At 36.3% G+C, this 25,815-nt stretch overlaps 1 protein-coding gene across 4 annotated transcripts in view; it reads right to left on the bottom strand.

Moving 5' to 3' along the window:
• The window catches only part of CDK14 (cyclin dependent kinase 14), a 503,831-nt gene that overhangs the window by 227,953 nt on the left and 250,063 nt on the right, over positions 1 to 25,815 (bottom strand). For all 4 annotated transcript variants that reach the window (XM_021713156.1, XM_008059636.2, XM_021713157.1 and 1 more), the window contains one exon: positions 19,138 to 19,258. In XM_021713156.1, coding sequence (XP_021568831.1) covers positions 19,138 to 19,258 — 121 coding nt within the window. The remainder of the gene's footprint in view (positions 1 to 19,137; positions 19,259 to 25,815) is intronic.

Here is a 25,815-nt window from a genome sequence, read left to right as displayed (position 1 = left end):
GTTTGTTTTATTGAAAACACATAAAATTGTCAAACTGTCCTTGTCTTGATTTTTTTTTTCCTCGGGTAAGGGGGTGTCTCCACTACAGAAGATCTACAAGATCAGAGGCAATGTTGTGCTCATAATCTTGTCCCCAGAACATAGCAGGGTGTCAGGTCAGACACATAGTAATGACCCAAAATATTTGTTGCATGAATGGAAGGTAATGCAACCCTCCTTTCCCCTGGCTACCCAGTGTGATCTTAGCTTAGTGGTTTTTTCCCAAAGAGGACAGTATGGAGGCAGGAGTGGGGAGAGGGTACGGACAGTAAATTTACAATAGGGAAAACTGGCAAATACTATCTCAGCCCCTGTGATCAAGGTTAACATCATCAGCGATATGCCATGAAGATAGGAAGCACCCTTGATATGATATGATGAGATTATCGCTTCACCTCTGCTGTCATTATCCCCCCAAAATTAGAGAAGTTCAAACTGAGGAACATTTTACAAAGTACCTTAATGGTCAAAGTTGTCACAAATAAGGAAAATCTAAGAAACTGTCATAACCCCGAGGAGGCTAAGGATACCTGAAATGAAATGGGACATGTCCTGAATGGGATCCTAAAAAAGCAAAAGGGAAATTAAGGAAAAACTAGTAAAATCAAAATGAAGTTGACCAGCTAACAGCAATGTGCCCATGTGGGTTCCTTAGTTGTAATAAATATATTATGGTAATGGAAGATGTTAACAACAGGGGAATCTGGGAGGGGGACACAAGGCAACGCTCTATCATCTTGGCAATATTTCCTTAAATCTAAACAACGTGTAAATTATTTGTTGTTTAAAAAATCAAAATAAAGAAGGACAGCATTTTCTTGGGACTTACATAAAATTAGTCATTTTAAGTAGAAAAACTACAGCATTTGAGTTCTCCCTATATGAGGCGGGAAAAAACTGTGTGTTGAGGAATTTTTTCTTGAAAGCAACAAGAGGCATTAGAACTACAGGCTAAGAATGTAAAATGTCCGTTAAGGTTCCTCCTTGAAGAACTTAGGTGGCAAATTGATTGAAGATTAATTAAACTTGATATGTGCTACCCAAAGCAATCTACAGATTCAATGCAAACCCTTTTAAAATACCAACAACAGCTGGGCTCAGGTGAGTGGATTGCCTGAGTCCACGGGTTCGAGACCCGCCTGGGCAGGTGAGACCTCATCTCTATAATAAATTAAAAAATTAGCCAGGCATGGTAGCATGTGTCTGTCGTTCCAGCAACTTGGAAGGCTGAGGCAGAAGGATCGCTGGAACCCAGCAGGTTAAGGCTGCGGTGGCGGGGAGCGTGCCACTGCACTCCAGTCTGGGCGACAGAGTGAGACTCCAACTCAAAAATAAAATAAAATACCAACGACATCCTTCACAGAAATAAAAAAAAATTCTAAAATTTATATGGAACAACAAAAAGACTCAAAACAGTCAAAGCAACCCTATGCAAAAAGAACAGAACTGAAGGCATCACACTACCAGGACTGAAAATATACTACAAAACTGTGGTAATGCAAATAGCATTGTGCTGGCATAAAAACAGGCCCACTGACCAATGGAACAGAACAGTGAGCCGAGAAATTAATCCACATATCTACAGCCAATGAATTTTCTACAAAGGTGCCAACAACACTCACTGGGGAAAGGACAGTCACTTCAGTAAATGGCACTGAAGAAATGGAAAATCCTTACGCAGAAGAATAAAACAAGACTCCCACCTCTCACCCTCTAAAAAAATCAATTCCAAATAATAAAACTACTAGAAGAAAACACAGTAGAACCACTTCAGGACACTAGTCTGGACAAGATTTTCAAAAATAAACAAATAGGATTATGTCACACAGCACAGCAAAGGAAACAGTCAAGAGTGAAAAGAAAACCTATAGAATGGGAGAAAATATTTGAAACTATTCATCTGACAGGAGATTAAAATCCAAAATACATAAAGAACTCAAACATCTCAATAGCAAAACGATCTGATTTAAAAACGGCCAAATGATCTGAAGACATACAAATGGCCAACAAATATATTTTTAAAAGCTCAGCATCACTTATCATTAGGGAAATGCAAATCAAAACTGCAATGAGATATCATCTTGCCCCAATCAGGGTGCCTATTATCAGAAAGGAAAAAAAATAACAAATGCTGGCAAGGATGTAGAGAAAAGAGAACTCTTACAATGCTGTTGGGAAAGTACACGAGTACAGCTATCATGGAGAATGAACAGAGGGTTCTCAAAAAACTCAAACAGAACTACCATATGATTCAGCCATTCCACTACTGGGAATTTATCCAGAAGAAAGGAAATCATTATATCAAAGAGACATCTGTACCCCCACGTTTACTGCAGCACTGCGTACAATAGCCAAGATACGGTATCAGTCTAGGTGACCAACAACAGATGAATGAATAAGGAAAATGTGGTACATATACACACTGAATACTATTCATCCATAAAAAAGAATGAAATCCTGTCATTCGTGGCAGCATGGGTGGGACTGGAGGACATTATGCTAAGTGAAATAAGCCAGGAACAGAAAGTTAAACACCACATGTTCTCACTCATATGTAGAAGCTAAAAAAAGTTGATCGTATAGAAGTAAAAAGTAGAACAGAAAACACTAGAGGCTGGGAAGGGAAAGGGAAAGAGGGATAAGGACAAATTTGTTAAATGATACAGAATTACAGCTAGATAGGAAGGATGAATAAGGATGAATTCTAAGTGTTCTATACCACTGTAGGAGGACTCTAATTAGCAATAATAAATAATACAGTTTCAAATAGCTAGAAATAGAATATTGAATGTTCCCAACAGAAAGAAATGATAAAAGACTGAGACGATGGATATACTAACTACACTGATCGGATCACCATATATTACATGTTATATGTATTGAATGATCACTATGTATCCCATGAATATGTGCAATTATTATTTGTCAATTTGAAAAATTAAGTTTGATATGAAGGTAACTGAAAATCGATATATAATCTACGGCAAGGGATTTCAAGATAAAAAATGTATCTAAACTACTATATCCGGGCAATAGAAGGGGGATGTGTGGAGTACAGAGAAAAAGCACAAGCCACAGGGAAGGAATAACCTTTTCTACATCAGAGCAGAGAAGAACAAATTTCATTATTTCTTTGGGAAGGCTTCCTGATCTCTCTGTGCTAGGTCCCCTAACTCCATGCTCTTCATGGTATGTCCTACAACTGAAATTCCTTTACTTACCTGTAAATGTATTGGCCATCATCACCTTTCTCAGAATGGAGGTTTTGTCTTGTACTTTTAAAGATAGAGTCCAAATGACTGAAAGGGGTATTTGTCATTATCACAACACTCCCAGACATGAATAAAATAGGGCTAGGTCACTAAAGTCACCAGCTAATATGTAAGTACTGTAACATATGCATCTGTTCATCAAAGTCTGGTTAGAATTGTATGGTATAGGATAACTTTGTATCTTTCAATTAAAATAGGGATTAACTCCACCCATCAGCACGCATGCTCAATAAAAATACCTCCACTTGACACATGACATTTCAATATTGTACTCAGTCAATTTTTGTATGAAGACATTATTGTAAACTGAGTTCCATATGTTCTCACCATAAGGTGACCTTGAACAATTATAATCTATAAGAAAGCGGTTGGCAGTAGTGGGAAACCATCAGGGGAGGGGGGTGGGATTGGCAGCTGAGGGAAACTGCTAGGGGAGGAGGGGCATACCTCATCAACAAGGGTACCTGCATGATCAACGTTTGTATACCTAACCCTGAATTGTACCCCACATCTTTATAATAACTAAATAAATTTTTTAAAAAGACATTATTGTTACAAGATGGTGATTAACTGAAAAAATGGTTAGCTACATGAAGACGTGTAAAATAATAATAACCTAAAGGTTAGTCTGTCTCTCTTGTTGATGTTAATCTAATTTTGGTTTTAACTAAAACACATCAAGAAAACCAAAATGGTCTCCTTCCTTAATGCTCCAGGCAAAAGTTTGGCTCAATCTCAGTAGATAGCAGAAAGACTTTAAAAATATGGCACAATTAAAAACTCAGAAAACATCTAGATTTTGTTTTTAATTTCATCCATTTGTTAGCGAAGGTTTGAGATTCCTTTGAACTGACAGCCTTAAGCAGAGAGTGACAGTTACACTCTCAAGTAGCAGCATTTACCAGTAAAACCCAGGAGGGACCAAGACCCAGCATAGCCCACACGTCTCCATATGTGCAGAGGGAACAATGGCCCATCCAACTCATACTTTCGTGGTGGAGGGAGACCTGTCCCTTCTTGCACAGAATTCCCTAACTGAAAGTGAAGACAGGCCTCTTTTCAAGTTTAGATAATTATTTAGAGCCACACACAGAACCATCTGACTGGTCAAACATTTGGAAAGAAGGTTGTAGAGAAAGAGAGTGTCAAGTTGCTTCTGACAGAAGGCAAGCAGATGAGCAGAACCATAAGTCACTGCAGGCTAGTCCTCTTGCCTTTCTGGCTTTCAATATTATGCTGGGACCAGAATTCCCTTGAAGCCTAGGTATCCATCCAAAAAATGCACTTGAAGCAGTGCTTCTAATGCTTTAGTGTTTATGCTACCCAACTGGGGAATACGGTTAGAATTCAGATTCTAATTCATGAGGTATGGGTCGAGGTCTGAGATGCTGCATGTTTAACAAGCTTCTAAGCCATGATGATGCTGCTGTTTTCAAAATGAGATCCTGAGGAAGATACTAAGGGAGTAGATATAATTCTATTTGAGAGGAGTTTTATAATTCAGATTAATTATCTAAGCTTGTATTCAGACTTCAGCCAAAGGAACAACAAAGAAAGAGTAGACTAGCAAAATAAGTTAGAGTAAATGCAAAGCGCAATCTAAATTTACCACACAAGGATGCAATACTAACTCAGAAAAGTTCCACATTAATTAACCTAATAGGTAATTCTATCTAGTCATGGTTCACTGAAGTAAGCATCATGCAATTAGAGTAGAGCTATCTGATGCACCACGGAGCCATGTATTCATCTCACTTTTCTCTGAAGGTATGTGTATTTTCTAAAATAGAACAAAGAGTTTTGTTCCCTAGGTCAGTTTCTAAAAAAGGGAAATTAAAAAGGGAAATTTTTTCTATCACCTGTAAGAAAAATGATTACATCGAACAGATGTGATCTTTTCATTTCGATATTCCCAGTATTTGAAAAGTGAAAGATTAAAAAATTACATTCCACATGCACTTGGTGACTACTGAAGGGACTGAATTGATTAAACTGTCACTCATCATTGACTGTGGTTAGTGCTTCATTAGGCACAGAGAGGCACAATCTATCTCCGTCAAATACTTCGACGGAGTCCTTTGCTCTCAAGGAATAAAAACAAACCCTAGATTGTGGTGGGTAAAAGCCCATCTTAGAAAACATTCAATGTAAAACGATAAACTTTTTACATAAGGGAAAACTTTAAAATGTGGTTTTCAGCTACGAACAAAATGATATCTCTAAGAAGTTGTACCTACAAATTAAGCATTTCAGAATAAAAATTAAACAGAAGTAAAGGATGCACAGGAAGTAATGTAGTTCAGTAGAGTCAAGTCCCAGGGTGGCCTGCTATCAACTTCCCAAGCGCGGTAGGAGTCCCCTCTCTTCGGTCTACATCTGCAATAAGAATAATATAGAAGATTAAGAAGCCCAACCAACCATGTTAAAGTACCAACCGGCATGATGATGTCCCTTGAGTTTCAACGGTAATTTTTGCCCATACACTTTAAGTTGTCTGTGTGGATGTATTTTTTTTCATGAAATGGCAAAGCTATATATTTGCTTTCTGTCCAGTTCCCTCAGTCGGAAACACACGAAATACCTGAAACCCTTGTCTTGCCCCCACTACATATATGTAGTCAACAAGTTGTCACATTCTGAGTATCATTCCTAACTATGCATCCATTCTGATTTCCAACCACTTTCCTCCTCCTTCCTTCTTCCAGTGCTTCCCAATCTATTCTCCATCCCTATCCAGAAATCTCAGCTGTTTCACTTTTTCGTGATATTTTTGTCCATAGCATGACCAATATGTCCTCAAACCTAGCTTTGTGAACTTAGAAAGATGAAAGATGGCTTTGACAAGTAAGGCTGAGTAATGAATTATCACTGGATGAAGTCTCCCTACCCCTTAACCGTCCACCAAGGATCAATTTATTACCTTCACCTCTGAGCTGCCACTGTACGATGTACTTGTGGAAGAGCTCATCATACTGCCTTTCCTTCTGACCTAGAAGGCATGAATAGATCTTTCTTATCTTTGTTGCCCTAGGACCTGACATACTGCCTTGTGCAAAACAGGTTTCAATAAAAATCTTGAAAATGAGCGAACGAAAGAATGAATTGTAATAAACTAGTCTGAGAAGTATACACAAGATATAGCAATACAGAAAGGCATCTGATTTAGAACTAATATTATCAGATGAAATTAAACACTAATAAAATCAATTCAGTAATTTCACCAAAATATCTAAACCATGATTTCATTTATAAGACACTCCAAAGGAACTCCAGCAGTCTCCATGGAAACCCCTGGCTCAGCAGTACAACTTACTCAAATGCTAAAATTCAGAGATAGAGGGATTTTAGAGAAGGCCTAAGAAAGTGCCTTGATTTTACATATAATACATATAACTGTATTATATGTTTAAACATATTAGTTTCAGTCCCAGAACCAGAAACTGCATCTCCTGAATCCAGGCCAGTGATCTTCTTTGGTCAATTGAGTCAGATTTTAAAAAGGAAATGGCAATGGCAACTTTGTTTTCTCTCCAAGTGACATAAATTCTAGCAAAGAGAAAAATAAAACTGAAATCAAGTTTTCAAAATTAGAGGTTTGGGTAGAGAACGCAGTAAAATTATCCCAGGAAACTAGAATCTACCACCATTGCTAGAGCACTGAAAATATGGTTGTCGTGTTTAAAAATGCTTGAAAAATTCAAAACAGACTCCCATGGATAATGAAGACTCTAGAGATAGAGTCTTAAAACAATAACTTCAGGTTATATTGATAATAGGGAATGTTTGGACTAGTAACATCCAGAATCAGTCATAATTAATATAAAATGTAAATAGGAAATGCCTTACTGAGAACTACTGTAAGAAAAAAAAATAGAACATGTAAAATATTGCATTGAATAGCAGAGAAATATTATTTCTTGTACTATGGAACAATGAAAGAAGAGAGAAGTTCTATTTGATAATTTGTTTAAAATGCTACAAGTGACAGCTCTTCTCCAAGGAATAAACATAGACCAGGCAGAACAAGAAAAAGCAAATTAATAAGGCTTGCTCATCTTTAATTTCTGTTTATATGACAGGTGATGAGAAACAAGGAAATCATATTTTAAGGCTTTTCTCTGCAAATGTATTAATCTTCATGCAATAATGCAGGGAATTAGGAAACGTTTATACATAGGTGATTATCTAAAAATCAAAGCAACTGACACATTCAAGCAATCTTTTTCAAGAAACTATATATCATAAGGAGAAATCACTGCTAAAATCTTCAAGTAAATTATTCTACTATAAGGAGAATTCTGAACTTAAATTTATAGTATGCTAAGTTGATATATTATTTCCAGTCATCAAATGGCAAAGCTGGAATTTGATGGACGATGGTTAACAATGTGGAATGGGCACTACTAAGATATATGACTGGATGGCTGATATTTGACAACAAACTAATATCTTGAATAATATATTCAAGACCTGAGAGTAAAAACCTTTCCATTGTAAATCCTCATGGGTCTATTTTTTGGTGAAGTCTAAGGGATTCTTGGAATAGTATCAAAGATTTGTCCTTGAACGTATCCATTTTAAAAATAAGCAATTAACTTCAATTTTGAGGGTTATAAAAATGGCCATAAAGCAAAAATAAAATAAAATTATGTATTAATTTCACAGGGTCACTAAAATTCTGAAACAGTGTCTAACTTCAATATGTTAAAATTAAATATGACAAACAGATGAAAATGTATATAGTTGCTATAATAAAGATTTTAATTTCTTGAGTTTCCATTAAGCTATGTCTATATTCAATTTCAAAATAAAACATAGTAATAGCTAACAATAAAGGAAAAGTCATTTGAAATTTCAATCTGCAAAATATGAGAAAAGCCTTGCCAAGCTTGTCAGAAAATGCAGTTATGTAACAGCCCACTCTTGTAATCTATCATCCCACGTGGAAATACAGAGAAATATAAAATGCCAGTAGTAAAAGATGAACTACCCACATATGTGTAGGGAAAAGGAAACTACTCAGATTCAACCATTAGTGACTACTAAAGTGCCTGTCACATACTATGGATGCATTTTGTTTTACTTGTAATGAAATTTAGCAAGGCGTTTCTTGGCCACTGACAGGTTATTTTCATGGAGTTTGAATTTAATTCTTTTTCAATTATGGCTTTATTTCCTTCCTTTTTTGAACAGCAAAACAGAAAAAAACCCTAAATATCTAAGCTTATAAATTGCATAATTTAGCATCTAAAATCAAGAAAACTATCAGTGAACATTTAAAAATTATATTAATTCATACAGCAAAATACTAATAAATGAAAATGTGTTTCTTAATTAAAATATACTCTAGATAAAACAGTGTCTTGAAGAATTAATTTACAATTGTCTTGACAGCACAGAAGTCTTGACTTCCATCATTCAATAAGCAGAATGAAGGGGAACGTCCTAGTCCCTTGACTAACGACTATCACACAATGACCTGACATAGGACACTTGTTGAAAAGTTTCATTAATTACTTTTCCTGGTTTTAAAATCAAGCTTATATTGGATTCCTAGAGACCATTGATCCAAAGAACTTTCTACAATCTATTCTTTAAATTCATGTAAAGTTTTATCTTTTTAAAAACTATGATGTCAGATTTTATTCACTTTCATCACTAGTTCATCAACTAGCATATGGCTTTCTTTTCAAGTTATTTTCATAAATCAAGTTCTTCCTTCACGATCAGTTAAGTGGCAAGGATTACAAACATCTATCACCACGTGAAGATGCCAGCAATCATGAGGTTTCTGGCTGCACTGTGCTGTATGATTCGCCCCCACCCATCGGCACCTGCCATTCAAGGTTATGCCACAGCAAAACCATAAATTCTGATAGGGCAAATGACTTAGCAGTCAACTGTTCAAAGTTAAAGTCATGGATATTATATATCAAGAGCAAGACAAGACATGTAGTAACATGTGTACAGACCTTTCCCCCTTTTGCCTCCAAAGTGACCAAACTGTGAGATACCTTTTTACACAAGGTAAAAGAAATATATGAGAAGGCATACATGGGTGAGAGAGAACCTGTTTTGAGAAGATATAGATGAAGTCAGGACAATCTAGCAGACGACAGATGCAACTTCAAGTCATAGCCACATTCTTTGTCTACACAATTCAGAAAAGGTTTAGCCCTTGGAGGCACAGGTTGTAAACATGTGAAGCAGAGTTTACAGCTGCAGATGGGAAGATGGAAACTGAATGTTCCTACAAAGAACAACTGCCTCATAGATTGTCTCTGACCGTCTCCCACCTCACCCTAAACACACACTGGCAGGGGACATAAAATTAAGACCAAAAGGACTCTCAAATGGAGGATAAAAGTCACAGCAGAAAGCAAGGTGAGACACTGAGCTGAAAAGGGGAGTCAAGTGAAAAACATATTCATTGATCTGGGTGGCCATCAGCCTCCTCCTCCATCCTGCTTTGAGGATGCCAGCTGCTAATAATCAGCATCTGAAGAAGAATAAAAAATAGACCTTCAGATGTGTGGACATGTGAAGATCTCCCAATGAAAAGTCCAGCTCTTTGTCTCAACAATATCCAGCAAACTGACCAGCCAATTGATCCTGCCGAAGTGTATAGATTTACAGTGCTTAATTTATAAAAATAAAATGGAAGGCAAACATCTCCACATTCTCATATTTGAGGAAATCTTCCAACAGAGATCAAAAGAAAAGGAAGCAGGAAAAATTACACACACACACACACACACACACACACACACACACACACACACACGTATATATGCTACATATATGTTATATATATAAAAATATACTTTTTTAAATGGAAAGCTTGAAAGATAACAAGCTATAAGAGAGAAAAGACTTTAAAAAATGGAGAATTAAGAAAGGTGGCTGGGTGCAGTGGCTCACGCCTGTAATTCCAGCACTTTGGGAGGCCCAGGAGACAGGACTGCTTGAGCCTAGGAGTTTCAGTACAGGGTAGGCAACATAGCAAGACCCCATCTCTAGAAAATTGAAAAAAAAAATAGCCAGGTGTGATGGCATGCACCTGTAGTCCCAGCTATTTAGGAGGCTGAGGTGGGAGGATGTTAGAGATCAGGAGGTCGAGGTGAACTGTGAGCATGCTACTGTACTCCAGACTGGGTAACTTTGAGATCCTGACTCAAAAAAAAACCAATAATAATAAGAGTTCCAATATAAAACTAGTATAATTTTTCCAGAAAGCGAAGAGAAGATGGAAGGAAAGAAATCATTTTGAAAAATAAAATTTTCTAAAAACTGAAACACGTATGTCTTCCTACTGAAAGAAGCTTGCCCAGAACCAATAGAAAAAGATACTACACCAAGGCGTAACATCATGAAATTTCAGAATGCCAGGGACAGAGAGAAGAACTAATACTCTCCAGAGAGGAAGCATGAGGGGCCCTAGAAGTGACTGAGAAGCAGAATGCAATCACACTTCTCAGCAGCAATACTAGAAGCTCTAAGGAAATAAAGCAGGGCACTGAAAATTATGAGGGAAAACAAACTAACATTTAGGTAGACACTATTATTAATTATGTAATTATCCAAAATTTATCACTCATTTTTGAGAGTAGAATAAAGGCATTTTCCGAAAATGAAGAATTTGAAAACTGTATCTGTAATGTATACCTTCTTAAGAAACTAGAGGAGGAAGACAAGGAATCTAGAGACAGGGAATCTGCAATCAGTAAAACTCAAGAAAATGAATCCAACCCACTACTCACAGAAGTGTAAACATCCTGAAATACTCAGAGACTAGCAACAGCAGGAAGACATTACTCCCCCTCAAACTAAAGGTAAAGTATATTGGAGTCTACTAACAGCTAGAGCCATGGAAGAGGGGCTTCCCCATAGAAGTTGTAGTCACCCATTTTCAGAAACACAGGCAGGGAAGAATACACAAGAGCTCTTGCCTCCCACTTGTCTTGTGTCTGAAATCAACTGGAAACCAGTAGTCAAGGCAGCTGAAAGGGTGTATTCTTTTGTGGTCAACCATCAAGGCCATAGGGCAGAGGCAGAAGATGATGGAGAACAGATTTGGAGGGGAACAGACAATAACCAGCTTCAAGCCTACAACAATATGAGGGGACAGGTAGGGTTGGAGTGGGTACATATAAGTCTGGGATAGCAAATGTGCTAAAGCAAAACATCAGAGAGCTGAGCAGGGAAAGAGTCAAGAAAAAAGTTGAGGAAGAGAGACGTCAAAAAAATTCATGGAACTAGCAGATTTGCTGATGTGTTTGAGCATTTGGAAAATATATTTTCATAGGTAATTGACAAGTCTTTAAAAACTATAATTAGAAATAAGAACAAAGACAACAATAAAAACTAATAAAAGTCATAGGCAATTAAGTCCAGGCAAAGGAAAAGGTTATATAGGAAAAAATATACAATCATAAATGTTAATCAATTAAACCATTAATAGTATTTACATACTAACATATCAAGATGTGATATAGATTCTCTTTAGGAGAATGAGGCAACAGTAGAATGGGTTAAAGTAGATAGAAGAAAGTATAATCCTCACCTACCATGAAGGCTACTTAGTAGATAATGTCTAAAATAGTACATAAATAAACAGCAACATAATCAACTATTTAAGACATGGAAGTAGATACTCTTGCTATAAGAGTTGAAAGTGGTTGCTTCTGGGAAATAGTATTCAAGGGTGATTATGGAAGAGGTGGGAGAACACTGTTTTTCTATTGTTTCTGTTGTGGCAGCTATTAGTGATTGGCTAAACCCACAGTAGGTTTTATTGTTACAGTTTTCTGATTTGAAAACCAAAGACACAGGTAGCTAAAGAATTTGGTCAATTAAAGTCCTATGCCTTAAGAAGTGACAGACAGAACCCAATTCAGGTTTTCAATATGTTTTCTACTACAGTACTGCCTCTCCTTTACATAGCAAAACACTACTAGTTACATGTTGTGAAAGTTGTCAGAATCAAAGTGGAGTCAAACCTTTGACAAACAGAGTGAGGGAGGACATGAAGAGAGGGTCTCTCATGCATGTATGTCTGATAACCAGAACTATCATCAAAGACTGCAAAAATCACAATCTTCCACAAAGGCCATTGCAACGATATGCAAAAAAATAAGTTCTGTGAGGACACCTTTCCAACATCCGCCTGCCTAATCTTGGACTGGCACCACCCTTGTTATTGATCCTCAGAGGCAAGGGTAATGACCTCAAAATGATTATATAACCCTCTTTAGCTTTCCGTTAAAAACCTTTCTCTTTCTTCACCTTCCTAAAGGCACACGTAGTTTATTATGGCACACATATTCATAATGCAATGCCTATTCCTGAGTAAATGCCATGTTGTTTTAGAGTCTCTCTATTTAGGTTGACAAAGTTCAGAGAAATGATTTCTACAAAAATAAAGACACAACTCAAAACACAAAAGGCAGTAGCGTACATTCAATATTCTCTAAACTTTGAACACTGATTTGCATATTTCTAAGTTAAAATACATGTACACACAAAAGTAAAATTGAGAATATTCTGGACCAAAACTTCCTTCTAATCCCGAGATAATAGATGGTATGTCCATTTCCCTAAAGCCAAATGCAAAAGCTTCCATTTCTTTTATATACTCCATAGCACCCTTGGATGTCTATACTTTAATAGAAATACAAAGGACATACTAAGAGCCAATAAACACACTATTTCCAACATTTGTGGAGCTTTATACTCCTTAGAAAATTTCAATGTAACCATCTCTTACTATTCTCACAAAATATTGAGGCCACTGAGTACACCAATAATTTATAATAATGTCATGAAACTTAGTCTCTGTGATTGACCATTTAAAACCATCCAAAAACCAGTCTGTGGGTAGCCAATTACTTTGCCAACATTGATTAAAAACAGGGACATTTTAAATTGTTTTTAAACAGATCAATGGTACTGAAGACTCCATGCAATGCCTTATTTTGTACATTATTATTCAGTTAATTTATCACTAATAAATGGTCAAACATATCTGCTGAAAATACATATACACTCTTTCTCTCACAAACACATACACTGATAAACAACAAGACATGAAAACCATAACCACACTAGATTTTTGGTAGAAAAATAGAACTGTTTCCTCTCAGCATCCTAAAGCTATCACTAAATTGAGCAATTTGATGGCCACTCTATAATGCCATAATAACCTAATATTAGAGGAGTGTACAGATACAACTTACAAGGTAACGTAACATAAGTTTTCTAAAAGGAATCTGAGATTGTAATCAGCAGTCCTTTGGTGCAGATTAAACACCCAAATGCATTATGTCTCTTCTGACCCTAGCATTTATCAAATTATTGCTGTAGTGCATTATGAGAAAGGTGACTACATGTCACAGTTACATCTCTGTTTCACACCTACTGTCCTGGCAGTATTATTATTAACTCTTAAAGGTGTTATGGTATGATAAGAAACTGTATGGTCATCCTAATTTTAAGGGATTTCATCAGTGGGAGCGGGTTCAAAACTATGGCTGCCACCATGAGCTCAGCTGCCAACCACCTGATGTCCTCCTGGCTTTCCCAGGTTCTTTTGTTATGTTCCATTGCACCATTAGTGGCTACAAGTCACCTGGATCATGCATGGCTTGAACACCTCTCCAGAACTCTTACAGTGTTGAACAATTATAATACTATAAGAAAGCATTTGGCAGTAATGGGAAACTGTCAGGGGAGGAGGGGGTGGGATTGGCAGTTGAGGGAAACTGCTAGGGGAGAGAGGGGCATACCTCATCAACAAGGGTACCTACATAATCAATGTTTGTATACATACCTAACCCTGAATTGTACCCCACATCTTTATAATAAAATAATAATAATTTTTAAAAGAGTTGTTATATTTGACAGTAACTCATTCATATCTGCCTTGGTCTTGTGAGCTGATTAATGACAAAATGTGCAAGTAGATGCTCAAAGACAGATGACTGGATGTAGCCCAGGAACTCAAAGTCTCATCCTTATCACCATTCTTTTTAAAATGAATGCCTTCATGTTGGCAGAAGTGGTAAATGGCTAGGGATTAGGAAAACACATGCCAACATAGATTCTGGTTCCATAAAAATGTATTCAATCCAATAATTCATATCTTAGTTTATTTAAATCTTTTCCTTGAGCAAAACTATATAGTAGACTCTGTTAGAACATTGATGTCAGTAGAGAAAGGGTGTCCGTAGGCTGTTGGGTGAGAGTGAAAGCTACCCACTGTCCATGAGTGAGTGGTAGATACAGAAAACATACCATAACTCAGAGTATAACCTGAATTACAGAATAGAAATTTTACTGTACTTTTGTTTTAGAGTCACCTTAGTAGTGAAATAAAGGCCAATTTCTTATAAATAATCTTAGGAGATTATGTAACATGCTGTAAAGAGAAAGGCTTTCAGTAGGTTATCCCTGAGTTTGAATGTTGGTTCCATTTTCTAACTATATGACCTTAACTGTACTATTTAGTCTCTCTGGGTCTTGTTTCCTTTCACTGTATCATGGGACAATAGGAAAGTAACTAAAATGCATAACAGGGCTTAGAAAACAGTTTATGCTCAATAAAAGTACTTATTACTGTGGCTATATTACTACTTAATTCTCAAATTAAACCATAGGTCCTCATATAGAACAAACTTAATTTCAGGGTAGAGGATGTAGTAGTATTTATATTTATGATTCTCTCTCTTAAAACTAAATTTCAGAAAACCTTATTTTATTACATAAATTTCCTTGGTTCAAGAAAGATCATTAACGATGATGACAGCACTTTTTTATATATTGTCAATATGTATGGTGATTGGTTCATTTAATAAAAAGCAATGCTAAATAGCCTTATAATACTTAATAAACAGGCAATTTCTTTTCTAATATATGCAAAATCAGTTTTGATGCAGACATTTTTCTATATATCAAGACTGATATGGAAATTTTTCCTAACCACCCAGCTGCTACAATGTTAAATAAATTAATTTTAATCTTAAATCAGAGATGTAATAGAGAAATGGATGATTTAATATGCAATCTCATTACATTTGACAGGCTTATTTATAAATGATTTGCCCCACATTTTGACAAGCATAGTTAATATGTTAATTAGCTTTCTAAAAGATGATGAAAGGAAGAGAATGATATGCTATCATTCTTCATATATTGTGTTGGGAGTCCTGTGGTTGATACCTCAGAGCATTGCTACTATGTATTTTAGCCCCCCAACAAGCACTGTGATTTTGATGATATAATCGTTTATTAGCCATGGATAACTCAGTCAACCTATATTAAAAATTAATCCCTTGAGATAATCCCAAGTGACCCTCTGCTTTTCTACTTTTAAAAAAACAAATGCAGCTCTAAACCTGTTTATGAGCATCTATTCATGAATATGACGCTTATTTGGAGCAGTAATCTCAACAGCTAGAGCAGAGCTCCCCAGCAAGGGAGAGCTTAACAGATGAGCTGCTTTTTACACTCGCACTTTTCTTATGTGGTTTTCAGAACTTAGTAAGCCTTTTTGGTTTAGAAGGTTAGCAATGATATCCTATGCCTTGCTTTTCAAGGAGTCATAAAATCTAAAAATTAAAAGAAGGTATACAGAGGAAATGTTCAACTTGATGCCTCTGTTTTAAGCCTCCTATATGGAGGGAGACAAACGTATCAAAAAGCCATCTTTCTTGATGTGTCCTCAAAAAACGTTATATTTACTCATTGCCACAGTGTGTTGGAGATCTAGAGAAGTATATCACCACGTCCAGCTCTGATTCCATCACTGGCTGACAATACTAATGTATGTGTGTCTTCATTAATATTTTTATTGCTTGGGGCTATTTAAAAAGAAAACTACAAAGTATAACACTGTGCAGGGATCGTTAAGTTTTAGTTACTACCCTACTGCCCCCAGATAGTAAATGAACTGTAAAAATAGCCTGAGATTATTGCCACCTGCCTCCCTGCTATCGTCCATGGGTTAAATATTTGCTCGTCTCTTTGGTGCAGCTGAGCCATGACTCAATTATAGTCCCATTTCTAGGTCCATGAATACACAGCATCAATGTTATCGATTATACAAAAATCAGTGCCTCCTAACTGTGAACTCCTAACTGGAAAAACACATACATTTTACTTGATTTAAAGGATAATAACAAAACAGCTTTCAGAAAATGGCTTAGAATGAAATCAGATTCAGAAAGACAGGTACAGCATAGACGTAACTTAGATTTTAGGGCTTATAAGTGACAAGCCAGAAAGCATGAGAAACTGTTCAGATATAATACATTTGCTATTTGTTTTTGGCAATGAATAATCTTGGCATGTAGACAAAAAGGCATTTGGGGTCTACTATTTTGCTATCAGTTTTCTTCCCTTACAGTTAAATAACAGTCTTCTTTTTATGCTTCCATCATGTCTCTATCCAAAGCAAACTGGTGGAAAGTGCCAAGTCCCATCTTCCTTGGGAGAATGAAAACACACACACACACACACACACACACACACACACACAAACACACACGAAAAAAAGACAAAGAAAGAGGCACAGACTAGATATCAAATACTGTGCTACACCTCAGAAACAGACATATTAGGAAGTCACAGTCCATGTGGCTCTTTATATAAAGTGCACTTAAAAAAGCACTTTAAAAGGCGTGGGAAAAATTAGCCATTAGTACATAAAACCAGTTTCTCCTGAGGTACTATCTTTACTGAACTGCTAGCAACTAAGACAAAGCTGGCTCCGAGCCACAAATGTTTCTAAACTGTGCTTTATTAGCAGAATCTTTAGCTGGCCTCATTGAAAGATAACCTCGAATCTCCTTACTCATAAAATAGAAAAAACACCCGTAACTCAAAAATATTAAGTAATGATTAGTTACATAGCCAGCTATAAAGGCAGGAAGGGAATGAATGAGAAAGCTAGTAACTGCATTGCATAGCCTTATTTTCAACCTCTTCCTCCATTACAACTAATTATTTAAGTATCTATTTTGCCCAAGCCCCTGCCTAGCCTTGGGAAGAAAACATAACTGTGTAACCAACCATCTAAAAAAAAAAAAGCCAGAAAATATAATGAAAAAATATATTATCTTAGCCCCTCAATTATAAATGATCGTCTTTACTCTTGGTGTTTTAGAGTATCATTAAAATGGTATTAGACTGGCCGGGCTCGGTGGCTCAGGCTGTAATCACAGCACTTTGGGAGGTCAAGGCAAGTGGACTGCATGAGCCAGCAGGTTTGAGGTCTGCCCAGGCAACTTGGCAAGACTTCGTCTCTACAATAAATAAAAAATTAGCCAGGCATGGTAGCATGTGCCTGTAGTTCCAGTTACTTGGAAGGTGAGGTGGAAGGATTGCCGGAGCCTAGGAGGCCAAATGGCTGGGGTGGCTGTGAGCATGCCACTGCACTCCTGTCTGGGCGACGGAGAGAGATTCCAACTCAAAACAAAAAAAGATGGTGTTAGACTTATGTTAAGACATAAAATGTCTGACAACAGATCTTATGCTATATGATGATCTCAATTCTTCTTACAATTCCCCAAGTTCCATTTCTAGTGAGGTTTTTGGAACAGAAATCAAGGAAATCCACACAGTGCCCTTTATCATAAGAAACTTATGATAAAGGTCTTGCCAAGTTGCCTGGGCAGGTCTCAAACCTGCTGGCTGACTGTTTTCTCACCATAAAATTTTTGGATCAAAAACATCAGGAAAGAAGCCAGCCCTCATCACAGCTTAATTTATGAAAAGTCAAGATTACTGGGGGCAGAGCAATGAAGTTTATCTTGTAACAGTAAGATAAACAACACATGCTGATGTTTTACTGAGGTTAAACATTACACGTATGGATAGCTGAATTCTATAAATGGGAGCAGAATAATTCAGGGAAGATGATCCCTGTTATAAAATATCCATGTGCTGTGTGAATTGTTGCACTTTGAACACAACTGTAAGTTTAGAAAAGATAGCTAATTTTTATTAATAAAAGACATGCTCAGCAGTCACCAGTAAGCCAGTCTCGCATGCTAAGAGTGAAATTACTCCCGTATTTAATTATTTGACTTAAATCACACTTAACTGGGAACTAAGCACAGTTACTAATACTAATTATACGTTACATCTTGCCAATTACTGGACTTCATAAAATAGATTTTTAAGCTTTGCTGAACCACTGTGTGAAGCTGAGAGCTAAAATTAGACTTATATTTTTAAAAAGCACTCATATTTTATTTTGGATAATTGGTATCAACAGTTTTTAGGGATATACTGTAAGCCAATTTGGTGCCTAACAGTTATACCAAAAATTTCAGACCTTTTATCTGAGGTTTGTTGCGAATTTAAACCTGCTCTCTGCTATTTCAAATCTAGTGCTGTTTTGAGATATATAGTTCCTTCTTATAAAATAAAGCCACAATTAAGACTCTTAGAGAGAAAACTCACAATACTGACAGGTAGAAAAATGTGTCTGCCCTGTCTATCAAGAACCATTACTACACACCATCTGCAAGGGAGACTCTCATTACTGACAGGTAGAAAAATGTGTCTGCCCTGTCTATCAAGAACCATTACTACACACCATCTGCAAGGGAGACTCTCATTAGGGAACATTCCCGATTGTGTGTGTGTGTGTGTGTGTGTGTGTGTGTGTGTGTGTGTGTGTGTGTTTAAAGCCAGCAGTGTTGCCACACACAGGCAAACACTCCTGCAACATTAATCTTCATTCAAACTGTTAGGATGTTTGTCTAGGCTTGACCCAGACTAAGCACTACAGTTAGATTAGCTAGAGCAAAGCCTCATTTCTCACCACATGTCAAGGCAGGTGGAATACTCTGTCGAGCCTAGGAGGACATCTGGAGGTCTGTACCACAAGGTAACCACTTCATTGGAGTAAGTGTGGCTAGGAACGGATTTCGCTCTTGCAAGACCTGCGGGTTACAGGAAACATAAAGACATTTAACGGACATTAACAGAACAAGGGAATTTAAAGTTGAATGTTCACAATTTTAAAAGGTCAAACACAATCTTTTAATACAGAATCGTGAATGCAATGTTAAGGTGAATCAAAAGGTTGGGGAAAAAATACTGTGATCTCTCTGCTTTGAATACGTGCTAATAACCGTTAAATCACATATTTCCTAATAAAACACAGGTGTCATGAAGCTAACAAAAATAGCAGCAGAGTAAACCAATAATTCATAAACTATTAGATGTAACACAAAAACTTAGAAATTGCTTGGATTTTCTGAAGTACGTTTCATGAAGCTCTAGTTTTGACAGTTATAAATTTGTAAGTGCCATGAGAGAGGGTTCCTTGGTCAAGTGACTTTGAAGAAAAAAATGAATTTAGAAAGTTAAACAGTCTCCAATTTGTGACACTTCTCAGTGCCCTTAATTTTTCTAATTGTGAATCTGCAAGAAAAGAGTACAACACTTTTCTCAAAGAGTTGTCTCAAAACTTCTTGTGGTTCCAGTGTTCTGTCACTCACTAGGAAATACTTAATTTGAAAACCACCTCAGTAAGTAATTACAAGAAAACAGTCAAATAAATCTGGTACATACAGATGATGAGATAGTATTTAATAAATTAGAACTTTCTCAGAATTTTTAAAAATTAGGAAAAAGAAGGAAGACATTAAGTAAAAAAATTATAGGTAGTTTGACCTCATAAACATAAATATTCATGCACAGGAAAAAAAAGGGTAGATCTGCATATTTTCCCCTAAAAAAAAAAATATTGATTAAAAATACCTTTAAATGTCTTCAGTGGCTATCTCTGGAATATGGGGTTATGCATTTTATTTTTTAAAAAATACAATTTTCTGAGTTTTGCCCCCCAAGTTTTATATAAGGGTAATTCTTTTAAAAACCACAAAATCTGTATGTTGCTAAAAAAAGAAAATGAAAACCTGCATGAGAGCGTTCTATCTGGTTCTGTTCATTAATGACAAGTGTAAAAGATGACTTGCCACTGTGATGTTCAGAGAACACAGGACATTCCTACAGTGGCCCTACCATCATATAATCATTCAATGTTCTGGTTGTTTACAATTTGTATGTAGTATTAAGAAAATGACTTTTTCCTGTTTACTAAACATGGCATTCCATGTTCAGTATTATATGTAAATTTCAAAATAAATAGAATAGCTGATGAGACAAAAAAATTTCAAATTCATTAAACTATAGTTACAGTCACTCAATTTTTTCACAATGCAGTTTTCATAATAATGCAATGATATATTATAAATTAACATTTATAAATATTCCACATTAAAATGTACAGATTAAATGCACACAAACATACATTCATGGTTCCCAAGCTTTTTGCACATCAATAGAGTAACTACTCTGAAAATAGATTTCCATAATAACCCTCTTCCTTTTCTGTGCAAGGTTTTATCCTACCTCAATTCAGACAAAACTGAACAGAGAGCGCAACCAGGATGATAAAATATCTCCAGAATTTGAGAATCCCATCAAAAGGTTTGGTTCCTCAAATAGCTACAGTTCCATGCACAGAACAAAGAGCTGAGCAAAAGGCCTGAAATTGGTTCTGATTTCTTCCGTATGTTATTGTCCAGTCAAATGGGATGCTAAGAAAATTCAGGCTTTAGGCTTTCCTGAGGCCCTCTTGTCAGAAATCGAGGCCAGAGAGGGATGGGGGATGAAAAAAATATGAGATTTTCCTTGACAGCTCAGACCAGGCTAGTTATAAAAAACTGATATTCCCAGTTGTAAAGAGAGAACAAGATCTCAAAATAATCTAGAAACAGCATAAATCAAAATAACTATATGCAATTTCGTGTTTACTCTGAATAAGTGTTTAGTGAACTTGTTAAATATTTGTGGAAAGTATAATACAAAAAGTTCTTTATCTACATTATTTTCTTCTTTCCCACACGCTTAAGTCAAAGACTGTCCCAACTTCATTCAGATAACTTTCCAAAACAACAGTGAAAATAGGTTTTTTGATATCTAATGTTTCAAAATGTTAACATTAAGCGTCTTAAAATGGTTTGCCATACGGTATGATACCCTACTGCCAAGGACTCATATTTGATCTGCCCTGACACTAGCATAACAGAATCCTGGATTTTCAGAGCAGTCAAGAAGCTTTTTAACTAACTTCTTACCAATAAATGAATTCCTTTTCATATCGCTGTGAGATGGCTGTCTTACAGATAACATTTGTTGTTAATAATGAAGATTGTTATTATATTTTTCAGATACATTTTTCTGCATCCTTGAGAAAAACTGTCTCATCTTACTTGAATACAGTTGGTCAAGTAGAACAATTTTTGTGGAAACTGATTGTATAGTAATGAACAAAAGCTTTTCACCCTCAAATGTTTCTGTTTGCGTAACAAGACAAAAAAATTTCAAACCTTTTCAGGGAGTGAGCAAATTATTAAAACAATGACTAAAAAAAAAGAAAAAGAAAAAAAAGAGAAAGACCTTGAAGTATAAAATACATAACTACATCTTTACAAATATTTTTGGTAAATATATTGCTATGTGTTTACACAGTTCATGCATCAAATCGCGCTTACTCATGCAAAATTCATTAAACTGCATCCTCCAGCTGAAGGAAAACTGTAGGACAGGATTAATTAGCACAGCATGTGTGAAAGCTTTCTTTCTCTGTTCCTTGTCAGTTGCCATGGTGACACTACAGGAAGAGGACTACACTACCTTATAAAAAAGATGAAGTTCATGGGTTATTATCAAAACTTCTCACATTAATGTTTAGTTAGAATTAAAAGTCAAAAAGCAAAGTGAAGAGCTAACCAGAGGAGTACTGGCTATATGCTCGTTGCTGCTTTGGTCAAGCATGTGCCCATGAAGGAGTGCACGTTCCCATGGCCCCTAAAATGGCTCACAGAAAATTCAGGGTATTCACCTTTAAGGTGTTGCCATTTCTAATTAACTAAAGACTGTAAAGTAGAGGGGATAATCCTGCTATTCACACCCTACTGCCAAGGACTCATATTTGATCTGTCCTGACACTAGCATAACAGAATCCTGGATTTCCAGAGCAGTGAAGAAGCTTTTTAACTAACTTCTTGCCAATAAATGAATTCCTTTTCAGATCGCTGTGAGATGGCTGTCTTACAGATAACATTTGTTGTCTTACAGGGACCATTTGGGCTTGGTTCAACCCTCTGACATGGACACAGAAAAAATCATGGGATAGTGCTTCCAATACTTTTCCTGAGCAGACCAGCCATTTAGCCAACAGTGAAGGCTCTTTCAGAATTAACTTAATACTCTCTAATCTCTCTGTTGCATTAGACTCTGCTAACCACTCCCCCTTCTTTTAAATTTCTCTTTACTTCTCAGATACAGAATAGTTAACCAGGAATGACTTAGGTCTCCTTTTGGACTTCCCCTATTTGGCCCTGAAATGGTTTTGACTAGGGAGATTAGATAGATAGACGGAAGGAAGGAAGGAAGGAAGGAAGGAAGGAAGGAAGGAAGGAAGGAAGGAAGGAAGGAAGGAAGGAAGGAAGGAAGGAAGGAAGGGAAAAGAAAGAAAAGAAAGAAAGAAAAGAAAGATGATAGATAGGAAGCATGTACACACACACATACGTTTTAACCAGTGCTTTCTCAAATATATGTACTACCTATATCACTGTGGCTTGTATCATGTTTTTAAGAAATTCCCAAGCTCATACTTGTCCTTGGGCTTTAGACACGGTTCTGTTCAATTCCCCACTAGACATAGGCACAGGCATTTAATACAACCCCAACAAGAATTAATATAGGGAACACGCTATTAAAAGTCCAGGAGCACATGCATTTTACTAGTAACTGTTTTAGGTTCCCCAAACAGCCGAAGTTGTTTTAGCTGTATACAAATATAAATTAGATTCCATGTTAGAGGCACACCTAATTATTCTTTCAAATTCCAATACATCCTTTTTTTGTAGGTGGTCAAATTGATTGGGAATTTGAGCAATCTCTAACTCTTAACTCTTTTCTGGTTTTCTATTTTTGTATAGAAGATATAAACGATATACTTTTCTGGGAAATATAGCTAAGAGAAATGAAAAGATGTGGTAAGACCAATTAGTCAGAATTCTTTAGCTACATACCATATGAGAAGCATGCTTTTGTTATCAGAGCAGTACCCCGTGTATTGGTTGGAACACATGTGAATTGGCAAACGAAATGCCTTATAGTGGTTCTGGCACCACCTAGCTAGTTGTGTCTCCTTGAGTAAGTTACTTAAGCTTTCTAGTCTTGGATTTGTTGTGTACAATGAGGGGACTGAGATCTGAGTTCAGCAAACTATAGTCCAAAACCCAGAGCCAACTGTCTTTGTAACTAAATTTTGTTAGAAAACAGCTACATTCATTCATTCATTCATTCATACATTGCCAATAGTTGCCCTTGCACTAAGTTGCTGAGCTGAGTAGTTTAGATAATACAGACCATATGACCCTAAGGCTACAATATTGAATATCTGGTCCTGTAAGAAAAAGTCTGTGGAACCCTGGGCAAGACTTAGCTGACTTTAAGGCTCATTCAAGTACTAACACTCAGTGATCCTAAGAAAATACTACTAAAAATCTTGTTCATTCAATGTATGAAGAACATATATGCTCATGTTCTTAAAAAGTCCTTTAAGTAAGTAATTCCACTTCAATGATTCCATCACATCACAGATCTGCATTTGCAGAGAATGCAAAATCATTTTCAATAGAGTATATGTGAATATATCATCATTTTCACAGTTCACTGGTTTACATTTCATTTTCTAGTTTCTGCGTCTCAGTTAATGAAACTCCTAGCTATTATTTCAATGCTAGATGATGATACAATAAAGAAAATGAGTTTCATAACCTGACTAAATCGGCAACTTTGATGAATTTCCACATCCATGAAGATTTGATTCCAATTTGTAAAAATTAAAGGTAAAACATACTAAGATGTAAGCTTTAAATCAGGACATAATACTCAGAACTTTTAAGGCATCTGCTTGTAAATATGTATTAATGTATACCCAAAACATTATATAAATATGCACCTAAATGTGTTAAGGAGAAAATATTTACTGAAATAATCACAACCATAATCAGGTCAAATAAATTTATTGTAATTTTGATTTCTGCCAGAGGTATGCATTGCACTTAACAGGAAAAAAAAATCTATCAAAATGAAATTTATTATACATACATAATACTTACCGTAAGACTATGTACTCTTAGTAGTGTATTAATTGATTTAGTGTTTACAATAAATAAGAAATTAAGATGAGTGTTTCTATAGCAGACTTACGAGAAAATTTTTCCCACTTCCTTCCTAACCCACGTTAAAAAAAAAGTGTTTTAAGTAGTTGGGAGGAGGGTCAATGTCCTTACCTGGTCTTACTATAGATAATACAAAATCATGAAAATCCATGGATATGTAGTGTGTATAATACAGTGTCAAAACTGGTGAGAATTTATTGAGCACTCATAAACTGCTAGGTACTCTAGTGGTTTTAAATGTATTATATCATGTAATGGCTACAACCAAGAATGTGGTAAGATTATTAGTATCTCAATTTAACAGAAAGAAAGCTATGCCCAAAGACATGGATTTACTCAGGTCACACAGGAATAAGAGGCTTGTGTCAGGAGAAAGGCAGGGTCACTATCCTCCCAGGGGAAACATGAGGAGAAGCGAGGAGAAAACACAGTTCGCAGTACCGGAAGAAGGTTCCAAAACCAGGAGCAAACTAGACAGAAATATGTCTAGAGCCTCAGAACAGTCAGACAAAAAGTCCGTAAGGAAAAGAGAAGGTAGACACAAAAGTACTGCAGAGAAATGCTCAGGAACCTTCAAGTTAGAGTTTGTTGCTGAAATGAGAACCTTCTTATCTGCTGTGTTGGTTTGTTTTAAAGTGGAAATACCAGAAGGCACTAGTAGTCCCAGAAATCAGTTAGCTAGAAGACTGTGGAAATTAACAGCGGGAGTGACGGTGGCAGAAAAGACCTATTTATCTTCCAGAAGCCAAGGGCTCATTGTTTTCAGAAGCCTCAACCACGGTGTGGTAAAAGCCAATCTTAAGGCATGTAATAAATAACAAAAAGAAAAAGCATGTCTGAAATGCCCTCACTAAAGTGAATTTTTAAAACAGGAAAATAGGGAATTACCTTCAAACACAAACAGTAAATGCCCTTCTGAATCAACGCAAATTAATGAGGCAATTATTGAGCCAATTCAAGAAAAAAAGTTTTAGTCATATTGAATTACTGCCCAATGTTTCTGAATTATTTTCAACGGTGCTTTTAGTATTTTCTCTTGCCATACTATTAGAAGAGAGGTCAAATTATAATTTGGGGTTTCAACATAGGATTCCAAACCTAAGAAGAAGAAAAAAAAATCTATTAAAAGACACGCAGCTGGGCTCAGTGGCTCAGCCTGTAATCCCGCGCCTTTGGGAGGCTGAGGTGAGTGGATTGCCTGAGCCCGCGGGTTCGAGACCCGCCTGGGCAGC

This window comes from Carlito syrichta, unplaced genomic scaffold (genome assembly GCF_000164805.1).
Source record: "Carlito syrichta isolate Samal-C Ts95f unplaced genomic scaffold, Tarsius_syrichta-2.0.1 Scaffold304306, whole genome shotgun sequence".
Lineage (NCBI taxonomy): Eukaryota > Metazoa > Chordata > Mammalia > Primates > Tarsiidae > Carlito > Carlito syrichta.
The sequence above is the reverse complement of the archived record's forward strand: the minus strand, read 5'-3'. Positions and strand labels throughout refer to the sequence as shown.